General features: G+C 41.7%; 1 protein-coding gene across 2 annotated transcripts; it reads right to left on the bottom strand.

Moving 5' to 3' along the window:
* Window positions 1-1304: 1304 nt before the first annotated feature.
* Window positions 1305-17241, bottom strand: dnaaf10 (dynein axonemal assembly factor 10). 2 transcript variants are annotated; one of them, XM_029703131.1, is made up of 8 exons: window positions 16906-17241; window positions 16397-16497; window positions 13849-13979; window positions 10601-10702; window positions 10236-10351; window positions 5895-6029; window positions 2672-2769; window positions 1305-2288 (listed from the first exon to the last, which is right to left on the bottom strand). In XM_029703131.1, the coding sequence occupies exons 1-8, from the start codon at window positions 17089-17091 to the stop codon at window positions 2081-2083; spliced, it is 1077 nt and encodes a 358-aa protein (XP_029558991.1). In that variant the 5' UTR covers window positions 17092-17241; the 3' UTR covers window positions 1305-2080. The 2 variants fall into 2 exon arrangements, with proteins under 2 accessions (XP_029558991.1, XP_029559000.1); XM_029703140.1 differs by lacking the exon at window positions 16906-17241 and adding an exon at window positions 16574-16824.
* Window positions 17242-17358: the final 117 nt, after the last annotated feature.

Genomic DNA, 17358 nt, shown 5'->3' with positions numbered 1-17358 from the left:
ATCTTAAGTTCATACAAATATTTACACATGTTAAGTTTGCTGAAAATAAACGCAGTTGACAGTGAGGGGACGTTTCTTTTTTTTGCTGTGTTTATATTAAGTTAATGTAATGACACTACATGCATGATGATTTCTAGTCAGTGGGACTGACATTCTAGACAGATAGATTAGACTGGCACTGAGATCACAGGACCTGGCTCTCTGAGGAACAACCCCATTCACATACATTACATGAAACAGAATCATCGGGGGGGAGCTGTATCCAACGGGCCCTGCTGAGGTACCTGGTCGCTGAGCCAAGACTTCTGGGACTACAACCTTCATGTGGGGCATCTGCTGCTGCGACAGAAGAGTCGTAGGGAGGTATTTCAGCACCTCCAGACTGGGCTGGCCCTGCGGCCCTCACTCAGGTCAGCACACTGTGGTACACCCATACTCACCAGACGGGCCGCGGTCTGGATCCGGACCCAGAACAAGGTCAATACGGACCGCTGGTCCAGACAAAAAAAATATGTACTAGACAAAAATATAAATGCAACAATTTCAACGATTTTACTGAGTTACAGTTCATATAAGGAAATCAGTCAATTGAAATACATTCATTAAGCCCTAATCTATGGATTTCACATGACTGGGCAGGGACGGGGCCATGGGTGGGCATAGGCCCACCCACTGGGGAGCTAGGCCCAGCCAATCAGAATTTGTTTTTTCCCCACAACAGAGCTTTATCACAGAAATAAATACTCCTCAGTTTCATCAGCTGTCCGGGTGGCTGGTCTCAGACGATCCAGCAGGTGAAGAAGCCGGAAGTGAAGGTCCTGGGTTGGCATGGTTACACATGGTCTGCATTTGTGAGGCCGGTTGGACGTACTGCCAAATTCTCTGAAACGACTTTGGAGGCAGCTTATGATCAAGAAATGAACATTCAATTCTCTGGCAACAGCTCTGGTGGACATTCCTGCAGTCAGCATGCCAATTGCACACTCATTAAAAGTCTAATCTGTAGCACTGTGTTGTGTGACAAAACTGCACATTTTAGTGGCCTTTTATTATCCCAGCACAAGTTGCACCTGTGTAATGATCATGCTGTTTAATCAGCTTCTTCATATGCCACACCTGTCAGGTAGATGGATTATCTTGGCAGATGAGAAATGATCACTAACAGGGATGTAAACAAATTTGCATATGGAACATTTCTGCAAGCTTTTATTTCAGCTCATGAAACATGGTAACCTTTGCAACACTTTACATGTAAAGTTAGGTCACAGACTTGAGTATTAAAATTCCAAAGCAATAAGACAATACTAGTTCTCAAAAAGGCCATTTTAATCTGGAACAAGTCATCCCCAGTAGGGTGTTTTATAACAAAGTCACAGTAAGAACATTTCTAGGCAAAACTGGAGGCATGCGCCAATCAAACACACCCTGCCTAGTAAAAGATAAAGACCACAACCATTTTTCTCAAGCAGCAAAATATGCTAACTTCAGTTAGCAAAGCATTTTGTTCAGAGTATCAACCTGCCATTAGAAACATAGGCTGATGCACTATTGTAAAGTGGTTGTTCCACTGGATATCATAAGGTGAATGCACCAATTTGTAAGTCGCTCTGGATAAGAGCGTCTGCTAAATGACTTAAATGTAAATGTAAATGTAGGCTACACACAGTTTGAACAGGAGAAAGGATGGCTGGAGGGATGGAAGAGAGAGAAACAAAGGATATTGAGTTCCACAAAATCCTCTGTGTGACTCAATAGAAACTGTTTGATGAGATGAGAGAGGGAGGGTGACTAGAGATAGAGAGAGGGACACTAGAGAGAGTGAGAGATCGCTTCTACTGAATTACAAGGAGTTTCTCACTGCCATCCGTGGAGGCCAACTGGGTATTCTGTTAGTCATTTTAACTTGGAATAGCAGGCCTTGAAGATAGATAGCTAGTTGGGTCACAGTCCTGCTGGGGTTCACCTCTTCCTCACCGACATTACTTTGCTAATCATACATCTGCTTCTGATGTACCCCCTCACCATCTGGGGGGAATGCAAAACTGAACCAAGATCAGCGCCTAGGGGTACTCTGTACACCTCACACACGGTTGAGCTTGGTCACGATGAGGACACGGACGGACTGGTCAAAGGCGGAGCAGACGCACAGACCCTGCTTGTCGGGGCTCCAGTCCAGGCTGGCGATTGGCTGGGTGGACAGAGTGACGTTCTGCAGCAGGTTGACAGTGCCGGCCACGCCCATGTCCACCTCATCTGAGTCCTTCTTACTTCTCTGAGCCGGGTATTCACTGTTAACAGGACAAAGAGAGTAAATCCTCTGAGCAGGGCATTCACTGTTAACAGGTCAAAGGCAGCGGGAATCAAGGATGCATCTACACACTAGTCTAGACTCATTCAGGGATAAATCCTACATGTAACTTGAGATAAAAGCACATAACTCAGACTTTCACATACCATGCACTGATGCCAATTATGCATGTTAATCTCAAATTAGGATTCAGACCACACACTGTACCAGCAGTGTCCCTCCAAAACCAGGAGTAAGGAGCATTGATTTTGAGTCTTAACTAACCATGTTTGATGTTAGTTTACCATTATAGAGACATGTTTCTGAGGTTATGGGTTGAAATCCATTTGACCAAGTTAGTGAAGAATTGATAAAGTTACTTACTATTTCCATAGATGAAGGTTTCCAGCTCCCCCTGCTGTCATAAAGATGTCTCTGTTCTGGGGCAGATGTCTCACTTGCCAGATCGTCGATTTATGGGCCTGGGATGAAATTGAAAGAATCCATTACATACAAAACAATGTGCTAATCCTCTTAAGGATTAGCCCCTTTAAAATAAAATAAAATTCACCTAAAATGACATACCCAAATCTAAACATTTTTAAAATGGATATTGCAAGCATAGAAATATAATTCATAGAATGGGATTCGCATTCAAGTTAATGGGTGGTCATTCTATTTCTGTGATTGCAAGTTCAAACCAAAAGGTCTAGTAGCATATATTCAGCCAAAGGTTAGTAATATCCCATGTCAGTGGCAGATGTACAACCCAACAACTTTGATTAGGGGAAGGGGCATGAAACAACTCAACAATCTAAGTGGATTGAAAAGCACTGCCAACCTTCAAATCCCATCCAAAATGAGATTAGATATATTTATGTGCCGACTGTTGATCGCTCAATGAACTACACAAATATTTTAAAGAGGTATGGAGGCAAAGTCCTCTCTGATCTCCCCAAAACACCAGACGAACAGAGCCAGGGTCACGTCACAAATCGTACCCTAATCCCTATAAAGTGCACTACTTTTGACCAGGTCCCAAAGGGCTCCGGTTAAAATAATACTTTGGTGGGTGTTTTATATTTGTCCTATTTCATACATGTGCTAGTGTGTATTAATATGCATGTGTAAATTGGAAATAGTTTTTTTAATAAAAAAATGAAAAAGTAATTAAATTGCACATCCCAACTCTCCCTGTGACAGACACCCTTGGAGAGTGGGGTCATGGCCAGGGTTTGACCCTGGAGAAATTGGGGTTAAGTGTCTTGCTCAAAAGGTATATCCACCTATATTCACCTTGTCGGGTCCTGGATTCGAACAAGCAACCTTTTGGTTACAGGCCCAACGCTGGAACCGCAAGGCTACCCATAGAGCTCTGGTCAAACCGCAAGGCTACCCACAGAGGTCAAAGGTTTTCTCTGGTCAAAAGTAGTGCACTATATAGTGGAAAGAGTGCAATTTGGGACACAACTAGGGTCCGGATTCACAAAACATAACTTAGGTTTTTTTATGGAAAAAAAATAAGAAGTTCATAAGAGTTCGTAAGTGCATTTCCTCAAAATGTTCTTAGGAATTCATAGTTTTCTTAGGAACTTCGCAAATATATATATATTTTTAAGAACTTTGTAAATATCTTATGTGCCATTGCCATTAGTGATGTGATTGAAACCAATAAATAGGCCTGTGACAGGGATGATAGGATTTGGCCCACTATAACAAAGTGTTGATATTTCCATTTATTTATCTGCTTTATGTCTCGAGAATATATATTTTTAGTTGGCTCGCGAACGAACCCTTTATACACAAAAACAAAATGTTATTTTTCATACATTATAGCTATATCAAAACCAAAAAATGGATAACCAAGGAAAGCGCAATAAAAACTTCAGCAAACAAGAGCTTGAAGTGATGGTGGAGGAAATATCAGCCAGGAAAAGATTGCTGTTGAGGAGACTCGTGCTAGAGAGGAAGGTGCTAGAGTGGCCGAGTCTGTCTCGGCCGTTGGGGTATGGCAAGGGACAGCGACGCCGTGAAAAGAAAAGTAGTCCGACGTCAAGTTGGCTGCTAAGAAGAAGGGAGCTGAGAGAAGCAGGGAGTTGAAGAAGACTGGGAGGGGGGTATCCACCATTCATGTGGACCAGCTGAAGGATAAGGTGTTGTTCATGATAAGAGAGATGGTGGTAGAGACTGCGCGACCGGTAAGTTAGTTAGCTACTAGTAGCTAGCTCGTAATGACATTAGCCAACATAGCTAACGACATTAACGTTAGATAAGTGTTAGGGTTTGACCAACTATTTGTTTGCATAACCTATATAATATAACAAAGAAGCCATGCTATAATATAAAGTTTATACTCTATATGATAAGAGCATACTGCTGTGTGAGAGGAAGGGGCTCATGGGATGTTGAGTCATATGGAAAGAATGCAGATGCTGTAAATCAGGGATATGGAAGAACTTGTTAAAAGATCAGGGCAGGATATGGGTGAAATGTATATGCGGAGGGGTGTCGGGGTTTTAGAGAACTGTGCATTGTGCAGTCACAAGATAAATCGACTGCCAAAGATAATAACTACGCCCGGCAACAGGAGGCGTCTCGAGGTTGGGACCAACCTGCACGCCAACGATAGGATGAGTAAGTTTAAACCACGCTCATCCTCCCTCTGACAGGCCAGCAGTGAGTGGGAACTATCTCTGTCAGAGTGTTTAATGAAAAGCAAAGGATGTGTAACTCAGTTCTCTGTCTGCCCTGCGTGGTGACACAGCGAGCCCGTATATACGAACATATTATTTACCATAAATATGTTTGCATTAATTAAAGTACAAAGAAATCAGAAGTTACTCTGTGTTAACTGTTTTATTCCAATACCAGATTGAATTGACGCGACCCCACATAAGTTAGCCAAGTTCGTCGTTGGAAATTGACGAGCTATCGCTAGCTATTTAACACTTTAGAATATTGTAATATATTGTTAATGGCTAACTAGATAATGTGCGTTTAATTCGTTTTCTTGTTGTATTAACTGTCCGGTAGCCAACTGTCTGACAGTGTGGCGTAAGAAAATGTTCATGGTTACAAATGTAACCAGATGTCACACGACAAGGGTTTAGCAGTCCTAAAGTTAAGTACATTTCCAAGAAGAAATCCTAAAGCATTATTTTTCAAGAATCCCATTTCTTCTAAACCTTTTATTAGGAACAGTCATAGGATAAACCTTAAGAATATTTCCAGTAACCTTATTGAGGAATAGCAACTTTGCTTAACTTTCTTCACACCTCTATAGTTAAGGAAAAAAAATAGCAGTAAGACTTTTAAGGTTTTGTGAATCTGGGCCCAGGGCTTTAACGTAAGTTTGTCAAGAGTGTTTTCATTTCATGGAGGAACGATTGAAAAAGCCACCCTCTCTCTCCACCGGCCTTATGTGATCTTTGGCATGCAGCTTCATGGACATGAGCATGTAAGAAAAACATGGCTGCCACACAGATCCAGTTGTGAAAACATTCAAAATAATTCTCTCCCCCCCATCCATAACCACAACTGACTCACCACCACCAGGGGATGAAAAATAACCTTTGACACTTTTCTTGCCTTCCATTCGGCTAATTACCTTTTCGGAGACAGAGTCGAAACCCTTGGTGGGGTGCTGGGTCCTCATGTCAAAGACGTGGAATTTCCCCTCCAATGAAGTGGCCACTAGCTTGTTCATGTTGATATCCTTCCTGTCAAACTCCACATGGCATACCTGCCAGACAGTGATAAAAGAAGATAAATCAGGCACTGGAGTCCCTGGAGTGGACAGCCGAGCCATCCAAGAGAAATGACCTCAGTAGAACTAACTTCAGCTCCTAGCACTGAGAGAAATGACCTCAGCAGAACCAACTTCAGCTCCTGGCAGACGAATGACCTTGGTAGGATTTTTTTATTCATCAATCTACACATAATACCCCACAATGACAAAGCAAAAACAGGTTTTTAGAATTGTTTGCAAATGTAATAAAAATAAACGGAAATATGACATTTATACAAGTATTCAGACCCTTTACTCAGTACTTTGTTGAAGCACTTTTGGCAGTGATTACAGCCTTGAGTGTTCTTGGGTTTGACACTACAAGCTTGGCACATCTGTATTTGGGAGTTTCTCCCATTCTTCTCTGCAGATCCTCTCAAGCTCTTTCAGATTAGATGGGGAGCGTTGCCGCACAGCTATTTTCAGGTCTGTCCAGAGATGTTTGATAGGGGTCAAGTCCGGGCTCTGGCTGGGCCAATCAAGAACAATCAGAGACTTGTCCCGAAGCCACTCCTGTGTTGTCTTGGCTGTGTCTTAGGGTTGTTGTCCTGTGGAAGGTGAACCTTCGCTCTAGTCAGAGTTCCTGAGCAGGTTTTCATCAAGGATCTCTGTACTTTGCTCCGTTCATCTTTCCCTTGATCCTGACTAGTCTCCCAGTCCCTGCCACTGAAAAACATCCCCACAGTATGATGCTGCCAACACCATGCTTCACTGTAGAGATGGTACCAGGTTTCCTCCAGATGTGACGCTTGGCATTCAGGCCAGAGTTCAATCTTGGTTTTATCAGAGCAGAGAATCTTGGATCTCATGATCTGAGAGTCCTTTAGGTGGCTTTTGGCAAACTCCAACTGTGCCTTTTACTGAGGAGTGGCTTCCATTTGGCCACTCTACCATAAAGACCTGATTGGTGGAGTGCTGCAGAGATGGTTGTCTTTCTGGAAGGTTCTCCCATCTCCACAGAGGAACTCTGGAGCTCTGTCAGAGTGACCATCCGGTTCTTGGTCACCTCTCCCCCGATTGCTCAGTTTGGTCAGCTCTAGGAAGAGTCTTGGTGGTTACAAATTTCTTCCATTTAAGAATGATGGAGGCCACTGTGTTCTTGGGGACCTTCAATGCTGAAGGAATATTTTGGTATCCTTCCCCAGATCTGTGCCTCGACACAATCCTGTCTTGGAGCGCTAGAACAATTCCTTCGGCCTCTATGCTTGGTTTTTGCTCTGACATGCACTGTCAACTGTGGGACCCTATATAGTCAGGTGTGTGCCTTTCCAAATCATGTCCAATCAATTGAATTTACCACAGGTGGACTCCAATCAAGGTGTAGAAACATCAAGGATGATCAATGGAAACAGGATGCACCTGAACTTAATTTCGAGTCTTATCGCAAAAGGTCTGAATACCTATGTAAATAAGGTATTTATTTTTAATACATTTGCAAAAATGTCTAAACCTGTTTTCGCTTTGTCATTATGGGGTATTGTGTGTCGATTTGACGAGGATTTGTTTTTTTCCCTCATCCATTTTAGAATAAGGCTGTAACGTAACAAAATGTGGGAAAAGTCAAGGGGTCTGAATACTTCTGAATGGACAGTATGGGGAATTGGAAATTATGAAGAAAATTACATTAATAGAAGCTATCTGCAATATTAAAGCTGATCTACCCCCTAAAAGCAACAGCATGGAAGGTCATTGTGCTCCATTACTGTGTACATCAGTGTATTGCAGGGTAATGATTGTGAACATATAGTACATTTTACATTTACATTTTGGTCATTTAGCAGACGCTCTTATCCAGAGCGACTTACAGCAGTGAATGCATACATTTCATTAAAAAAAATTCTCCGTACTGGTCCCCTGTGGGAATCGAACCCACAACCCTGGCGTTGCAAACACCATGCTCTACCAACTGAGCCACACGGGACCACGACTTCTCTTGAGTCTTTTGCACGGCTCACTTTTAAAGTGGATACCTACTCAACTAAAGTGGAGTTTAGACAGTGGACAATGGGCATGACCTGGAAACAGCACGAACTAAGCTAGAAGAGGAAATCAATCTACAAAAAAAATGTAAGAATCACTTAAATCTTTCTCATAAATTAAACTTAATTTACCATCCATTGAGTAAGACTCAACCATTACTTCCATGGTAATCGACCCAGCACTGGACAACAAGCTACGCAGTAATGATCAATTAGCTGATTTTGCAATTATTAAATCTAAAACTGAAATTACTAAATCAGAACCCAAATTGATCTAGTTACTCCCACTTCCTTAAAGAACTGTACATCTCCTATTGTAAACCCACATCAAGCCAGATTAAGTCCTTTCTAAAAGATGAAACCTCAAAGTATTACAGTCTTTCACAAAGGTTACTTTAGGAGAGATGTGAACACAGCACTAATTGCACTTTTATAAAAACAAAGTTAAGGATGTCACCCAGCGTTCTCACTATCACCCCCCCCCCATCCTTATACTAAAAGACTTAATTTAAAGTACAGTTTTAATAAGTGTACTGAAGTGAAACGATAGTATGTGTAAAGCATACGTACAGAGGTACTTTTCTAGTATCTCGTATCTGAAGTAAATTCTGGTCATTTGTAGTGTATTTAAGTATACATGTAATATATTAAATGTACTTTTTCCTTCCTTGGGTCTCAGTGTTGAAAGAGGGGGGGGGGGGGAAATGGGCCCTTGTAGAATACAGAGATGTATAAGAGCATGAAATACTACATACACAACAACAATTATCCAGGAAAAACATTTAAAAAATGTCCAATGTAGAGGTAGAAATTAGGCTTGGGCGGTATACTGGGGTATTTTGATTTTCTATTTATGTTTATTATATTTTAATGTTAATTTTGACTTTTTAAGTCAATACCTGCAGTCAGCTTGTGCACTGGGTTATGAGATTGCCTTCATTTGACCTGTTACATAATTTTTCATTCTGAAACTTACCGGTTGTCCCCAGTCACGTTTGTTTACAATGACGAGAGACCGGAGCATCGTGAGTCACTCACTGTTGTGCGTCAGGCGCCAGGTGGCCTAGTTACTGTATGGAATTCACAACCAAATGTTTGCCAACTAGATATCTTATAACTATTAAATGAACTGTCTAAAATGTGCTGAATGCGCTACAGTTGTGCATTTGGTTTATCTAGCTATGTGGTTAGCTTCTTGCAAAATCAGAGGGGAAAACTTAGCTGTTATTGGCAGAGAGGTTTGGAACTCATTGGTCTACTAAACAATCACAAACTCCCACCCATTCAAGCAGGCTGATTAGAAGGTCCAGTGTAGATTGTATTTTCAACCAGCAACTATCGGGAAATAAGAATGATCAACATTTTTCACACTTTTACAGGTGTTAGTTTCATCCGCTGTTGTACAATATGATACAAAACACAGAAAAAACTGATTTGACTGCACTGGACCTTTAATGTATATAAAGGTTGGCTTTTCATAGTCACCATATGTTACTGTGTCAATATCGATACTGAAAAGCAGGTTTAGACCACTACTACCATATCATTCTCCAGACATATAGGGCTGGTTTCCTGGACACAGATTAAAGGCTCTATTCAGTCTGTAAAGCTGAAACGTTATAGATTCCGTGATGTAAAGGTAATTTCCAATTTGAGCCGACATATGCAGCGTTTACCCTGAATGTAGTCTCCGCTAAAGTGGGAACATCGCCTTTAAATTTCAATCACGCTGTAAAGCTGAACTTCCTGGATGCGGATAGAACAGAACCTAATCATTCTTCTCAACTAAAATCCCCATTGAAAGTGCATTTCAGAAAAGAACTGGGTTTAAAGGGACAGTGCAAGATTTTAGTTGAGAAGCAGGCTTAATCTGTGTCCAGGAAGCCAGCCCCAATTTCTATTTACCCAGTGTCAAATTATCTCATTGATACCATTTTTATGTCTCTGTATCCACTATGAAGGAGGTTGTAGGTAGTTTTGCGAGCTGTTGCTAACTAGCGTTAGCACAATAACTGGAGGTATACAGGTACTGCTAGCACACTGCACGCTTAGACATAAAATTGGTACCCATCAGTTAATCAGACTTTGGGTAAATAGAAAAATACCTTATTGCCAAAATCTTGCACTTTCCCTTTAATCTGGGTTAAAGAAACCGGCTATTGGTATCTTCAGTTGGCCTCACCCCATTTTTAATGTTGGTTTCCCACCGGAGAGACATATTCCTGAGGTCAAAGAGCTTGATGTCTCCGTTGTCGTATCCAGCACACACACAGCGGTCCTGGTCGTTGAAGGCATGGCCTGGGAAAGAAATGGTCAAACGGACCTTAGCTGGGTTAACTGATCACTATGATGGGATTTTAAAATGTAGTAACTTGGACATTTAGGACCTATGCTTTGCTAAATTCTGTAAGCGAAGGACAACATGAGATCTATTAATTCTGCAGCCCAATGCAGATTTGAGATGAGCGCAGGTGAGTGAAGTGACAGGAGCGACGCAGCATGGGAAACCATGGGTTACCATTATGCTAGCATTTCTGTCATATGTACCAAAAGCTACGGTCCAGCAGTCTCTCTTGGCCTCCCCCTCCCCTGGCTCCATGTTAGCCACAGGTGAGTCCTTCTGTCTGGGGTCCCACACCTTCACTGTCCCTGGAAGACAGAAAACAGACAGCAGGGATAACATTAAACACATTATGATGCCTCACGTAAGATACCGGCTTTGCAGGACTGTTTTGAGAATACAGATTGGAACATGTTAAATTCATCCATCCAGGACTCGTCCATCAACATTGAGGAATACACAAGCAACTGACAAACTAAAAGGAAACACTTGAGTAAAAGCGAGATACAAGTACAGTACCAGTCAAAAGTTTGGACACACCTACTCATTGCAGGGTTTTTCTTTAACTATTTTCTACATTGTAGAATAATAGTGACGACATCAAAACTATGAAATAACACATGAAATAATGTAGTAACCAAATATATATTTTATATTTGAGATTCTTCGAAGTAGCCACCGTTTGCCTTGATGACAGCTTTGCACACTCTTGGCATTCTCTCAACCAGCTTCATGAGGTAGTCACCTGAAATGCATTTCAATTATGAGGTGCGCATTGTTAAAAGTTAATTTGTGGAATTTCTTTCCTTCTTAATGCGTTCGAGCCAATCAGTGACAAGGTAGGTGTAGTATACAGAAGATAGCCCTATTTGGTAAAAGACCCAAGTCCATATTATGGCTCAAATACGCAAAGAGAAACGACAGTCCATCATTACCTTTAGACATGAAGGTAAATCAATCCGGAAAATGTCAAGAACTTTTAAAGTTTCTTCAAGTACAGTCGCAAAAACCATCACGCGCTATGATGAAACTGGCTCATGAGGACCGCCACAGGAAAGGAAGGCGTGTAACAGACACATCTCAACGTCAACTGTTCAGAGGAAACGGCGTGAATCAGGCCGTCATGGTCAAATTTCTGCAAAGAAACCACTACTAAAGGACACCAATAAAAAGAAGAGACTTGCTTGGGCCAAGAAACACGAGCAACAGACATTAGACCGGTGGAAATCTCTCCTTTGGTCTGATGAGTCCAAATGTAAGATTTTTCGTTCCAACCGCCGTGTCTTTGTGAGACGCTGAGTAGGTGTCAGACGTTTTCGGAGCATGAGGTCTGATACCAACAGGTTCAATGACAGTTTATATCTACAAGCCATCAAACTGCTTAGCACTTGAACTGGACTGACCACCTGCACATACACTCACTCATGGACACACCCACACAGACAAACACACACACACACACACACACAGCTACCAGACTGTTATTTATTATTGCTAAACACTGCACAACTTAAATACTGTGCAATTTAAACATTCCCCCAAAACATGTGTGCAGGGCCTTCAGAAAATATTCACACCTTTTGACTTTTTTCCACATTTTGTTGTTACAGGCTTAATTTAACATAGATTAAAGAGAGCACATCTCTTTTCAATGGCCTACACACAATACCCCACAATGTCAAAGTGTAATTATGCATTTTCAAAACATTTACAAATGAATTACAAATTAAAAGCTGAAATGTTTTGTCAATAAGTATTCAACCGCTTTGTTATGGAATGCCTAAATAAGTTTAGGAGTAAAACTTTATTTAACAAGTCACATAAGTTGCATGGACTCACTGTGTGCAATAATTGTGTTCAAAATGATTTTTGAATAACTACCTAATCTCTGTACCCCACACATACAATTATCCCCTCTGTCGAGCAGTGAATTTCTAACACAGATTCAACCACGAAGACCTGGGAGGTTTTCCAATGCCTCACAAAGGGCAACTATTGGTCAGTGAGTAAAAAATAAAAACAATTCTGACATTGAATATCCCTTTGAGCATGGTGAAGTTATTAATTACACTTTGGATGACGTATCAATACACTTAGTCACTACAAAGATACAAGCGTCCTCCCTAACTCAGTTGCCGGAGAGGAAGGAAACCGCTCATGGATTTCACCATGAGACCAATGGTGGCTTTAAACCAGTTACAGAGTGAAATAGCTGCGATAGGAGAAAACTGAGGATGGATCAACAACATTGTAGTTACTCCACAATACTAACCTAATTGACAGAGTGAAAAGGAAGCATACATCCTGTTTGCATTAAGGCACTGAAGTAAAACTGCAAAGAAATGTGACAAAGAAATTAACTTTATGTCCTGAATACAAAGCATTATGTTTGGGGCAAATCAAAACACATCACTGAGTACACTCCATATACCTTCCAGCATGGTGGTGGCTGCATCATGTTATAGGTATGCTTGTCGTCGGCAAGGACTAGGGAGTTTTTTTATGATAAAAATAAACGGAATAGAGCTAAGCACAGGCAAAATCCTAGGAGGAAAACATGGTTCAGTCGGCTTTCCAACAGACACTGGGAGACAAATTCACCTTTCAGCAGGAAAATAACCTAAAACACAAGGCCAAATATACACTGGAGTTGCTTACCAAGACGACATTGAATGTTCCTGAGTAACCAAGTTACATTTTTGACTTAAATCGCCTTAAATCTATGGCAAGACTAGAAAATGGCTATCTAGCAATGATCAAGAACCAACTTGACAGAGCTTGATGACTTTAAAAAAATAATAATGTGCAAATATTGTACAATCCAGGTGTGCAAAGCTCTTAGAGACTTACCCAAAAAGACTCATAGCTATAATCACTGCCAAAGGTGATTAACACATATTGACTCTGGGGGTTAAATACTTATCTAATCAAGATGAGTTATTATTATTATTTTTACAAATGTTAGTATTTTTCTTCCAGTTTGACATTAAAGTATTTTGTGTAGATCGTTGACCAACCAAAAATGACAATTTAATCAATTTTAATCCCTCTTTGTAACACAGCAAAATCTGGAAAAATGTAAGGTGTGTAAACACTTTCTGAAGGCACTGTAAATATTGTACTATAAAATTGTGCCTTCCTGTATTATATTTATGCTGAAATGTTTATTCTATTCTACTGAGCCATTTACTTGTTGGTATTCTTATCTTTTATTATTTCTTATTGTTATTGGGTTGTCGAGAAAGAACCTGCGTGAAAGCATTTAGTTGGACGGTGTACACTGTACACCATGTGTATCCTGTACTTGAAACTAAAACTCAGTTGATGTTATTGCATTTATGACTTCTGTCTGTATTCCATGTTCTACTACAGCATCCTACGAGTGCTTGCCTAAGAATCCTAGCCACACCCTCAGGATTAAAAGTCATCTTAAAAAAATATATATAATAATTACCATCTCTGCTCCCAGTCACGATCTCGGGGGCCCCGTCACCGATCCCCAGGCCCCCGACACCATCTATGCTGTTCACGATCTCCTTGTGGGCCTTCACAGAGTACACAGACACATCAGGCACCTCCAGGTTCCTACAGACAGACAATGGGATATCAGGATCAGATGACTACTGCACGGCAAGCGGTACCACAGCACCAAGTCTGGAACCAACAGGAACTGCTTCTGACACATCCTGGACTCTACCCACACCCCGACACATCCTGGACTCTACCCACACCCCGACACATACTGGACTCTACCCACACCCCGACACATCCTGGACTCTACCCACACCCCGACACATCCTGGACTCTACCCACACATACTGGACTCTACCCACACACCGACACACATACTGCCCAGTCACTTTACCCCTACCTATATGTACAGTACCCCTGCACAACAACTCAGTACTGGTACTCATATATATATATTGCTTAAAAAAATGAAGGAAACACTAAAATAACACATCCTAGATCTGAATGAATGAAATAATCTTAAGTACTTTTTTCTTTACATAGTTGAATGTGCTGACAACAAAATCACACAAAAATAATCAATGGAAATCCAATTTATCAACCGATGGAGGTCTGGATTTGGAGTCACACTCAAAATTAAAGTGGAAAACCACACTACAGGCTGATCCAAGTTTGATGTAATGTCCTTAAAATAAGTCAAAATGAGGCTCAGTAGTGTGTGTGGCCTCCACGTGCCTGTTTGACCTCCCTACAACGCCTGGGCATGCTCCTGATGAGGTGGCAGATGGTCTCCTGAGGGATCTCCTCCCAGACCTGGACTAAAGCATCCGCCAACTCCTGGACAGTCTGTGGTGCAACGTGGCGTTGGTGGATGGAGCGAGACATGATGTCCCAGATGTGCTCAATTGGATTCAGGTCTGGGGAACGGGCGGGCCAGTCCATAGCATCAATGCCTTCCTCTTGCAGGAACTGCTGACACACTCCAGCCACATGAGGTCTAGCATTGTCTTGCATTAGGAGGAACCCAGGGCCAACCGCACCAGCATATGGTCTCACAAGGGGTCTGAGGATCTCATCTCGGTACCTAATGGCAGTCAGGCTACCTCTGGCGAGCACATGGAGGGCTGTGTGGCCCCCCAAAGAAATGCCACCACACACCATGACTGACCCACCGCCAAACCGGTCATGCTGGAGGATGTTGCAGGCAGCAGAACGTTCTCCACGGCGTCTCCAGACTGTCACGTGCTCAGTGTGAACCTGCTTTCATCTGTGAAGAGCACAGGGCGCCAGTGGCGAATTTGCCAATCTTGGTGTTCTCTGGCAAATGCCAAACACCCTGCACGGTGTTGGGCTGTAAGCACAACCCCCACCTGTGGACGTCGGGCCCTCATACCACCCTCATGGAGTCCGTTTCTGACCGTTTGAGCAGACACATGCACATTTGTGGCCTGCTGGAGGTCATTTTGCAGGGCTCTGGCAGTGCTCCTCCTTGCACAAAGGCGGAGGTAGCGGTCCTGCTGCTGGGTTGTTGCCCTCCTACGGCCTCCTCCACGTCTCCTGATGTACTGGCCTGTCTCCTGGTAGCGCCTCCATACTCTGGACACTACGCTGACAGACACAGCAAACCTTCTTGCCACAGCTCGCATTGATGTGCCATCCTGGATGAGCTGCACTACCTGAGCCCCTTGTGTGGGTTGTAGACTCCGTCTCATGCTACCACTAGAGTGAAAGCACCGCCAGCATTCAAAAGTGACCAAAACATCAGCCAGGAAGCATAGGAACTGAGAAGTGGTCTGTGGTTACCACCTGCAGAATCACTCCTTTATTGGGGGTGTCTTGCTAATTGCCTATAATTTCCACCTGTTGTCTATTCCATTTGCACAACAGCATGTGAAATTTATTGTCAATCCGTGTTGCTTCCTAAGTGGACAGTTTGATTTCACAGAGGTGTGATTGACTTGGAGTTACATTGTGTTGTTTAAGTGTTCCCTTTATTTTTTTGAGCAGTGTATGTATGTATGTATGTATGTATGTATGTATGTATGTATGTATGTATGTATATATATATATATATATATATATATATATATATATATATATATAGCCAGCCATATTATTTGTATTCAGTATTCACTGTGTATTTATTCCTTGTCACTATTTCAATTTTTTTTTCTCTCATCTTTAACTCATCATTGTTAGAAAGGACCCGGAAGTAAGCATTTCACTGTTAGTCTATACATGTTGTCTACAAAGCATGTGACAAACAGCATTTAATTTGACTTAACAGACACATAGCCTGATCCCAGATCTGTTAATGCTGTATAGCCACCATCTCCTAATCTCCTATGTGGTCGCAAAGGAGTTGGCTAGTACAAACAGACTTGGGACAAGGCGTCTAGACACGCTGTTACCAATGTCCTTATTAGGGATAGCTTTTATGATGTATAGCAGCACATGCTGGTGGTAGGGTAAATCTATTTGACAAGACATGTGATATGTCTTTTCAGATACTTGGTAAATAAATAGGCTACCATATATTGAGATTTCCATCAAAGTCCCCAGTTGCTATATGTCTTTGTTGTAGAGAGCTGGCCCCGAATGTCCCACACTTGATGGGCTTTGCTTTCTCGATCTGTGAAAGATAACAGGACATTGTTATGCTTGTCCATTACTGAAATTCATTAGATGGATTACCTAAAAAAGGTTACCTTCTTGTCTTTGGGAAACAGGGGCTCCAAATAGTTCTCGCTAGGGTCCAAACGAATGCAACGGATAACAACATGAACATGCATGGTTGCTATTCGTGTATGTTTGTTTTTGACATGGCACTGTTAACAACAGTCAAGTGACAGTAGAAACCAATCTAGCTACAATCGCTGCTGCAGTATCACAGACGGACAGGGGTCCCTGTGTTACTAGTTGCTATGGTAACAAAAGGTAACCGAACTACTTTTCTAGAACAAAACTAGAACGCTAACGTAGCTAGCTAAAAGCTTGAACTAGCTCGAAAACAAAGCACAAACAATACAAAATTAGCTACCTCTTTTATGAGTTTAACCTCTCCATGTTCCACCTCGTATATTTGCATCACTCCGGTGCCCCTTGCATAGTTTCCCAGACAGACAAACTTTGCACTACAAGGAATCCATTTGCTGTCAAACACTGTGTAGTTCAAACTTCTCTGAACGTGAGCTATAATTTGTGGCTTCTCAAATGGCGTCGACATTTCTTCCCTGGAATGACAATAACGACGATGAAAATGTTACGTGCACTAATAATGAAAGATATATAGATTTTCTGACAATATAATAGCAAGCTTATTTTTTGGTTCGGCAACTTGTCAACACGATTTTGTAGCAAAACGAACGACATGGAAGGCCACAAAGTGCTGCCTACATTTTAGCCTGATGAAAAATATCAAAGACAATATATTTGTTGAATACTTGTGAATGTCGTTTTATTTTCCAAATCATTACATACTATTCCCTAGCAG

The sequence above is a fragment of the Salmo trutta genome, chromosome 2, assembly GCF_901001165.1.
Source record: "Salmo trutta chromosome 2, fSalTru1.1, whole genome shotgun sequence".
Taxonomy (NCBI): domain Eukaryota; kingdom Metazoa; phylum Chordata; class Actinopteri; order Salmoniformes; family Salmonidae; genus Salmo; species Salmo trutta.
The sequence above is the reverse complement of the archived record's forward strand: the minus strand, read 5'-3'. Positions and strand labels throughout refer to the sequence as shown.

What these genes read in the sequence shown, in the direction of transcription:
- dnaaf10 (XM_029703131.1), bottom strand. Translation starts at nt 17,091, where the DNA reads ATGTCGACGCCATTTGAGAAGCCACAAATTATAGCTCACGTTCAGAGA. An exon ending in AGGTTAAACTCATAAAAGAG is followed by an intron (nt 16,498 to 16,905) that starts GTAGCTAATTTT and finishes TATCTTTCACAG; the next exon opens with ATCGAGAAAGCAAAGCCCAT. An exon ending in GATGGAAATCTCAATATATG is followed by an intron (nt 13,980 to 16,396) that starts GTAGCCTATTTA and finishes GTCTGTCTGTAG; the next exon opens with GAACCTGGAGGTGCCTGATG.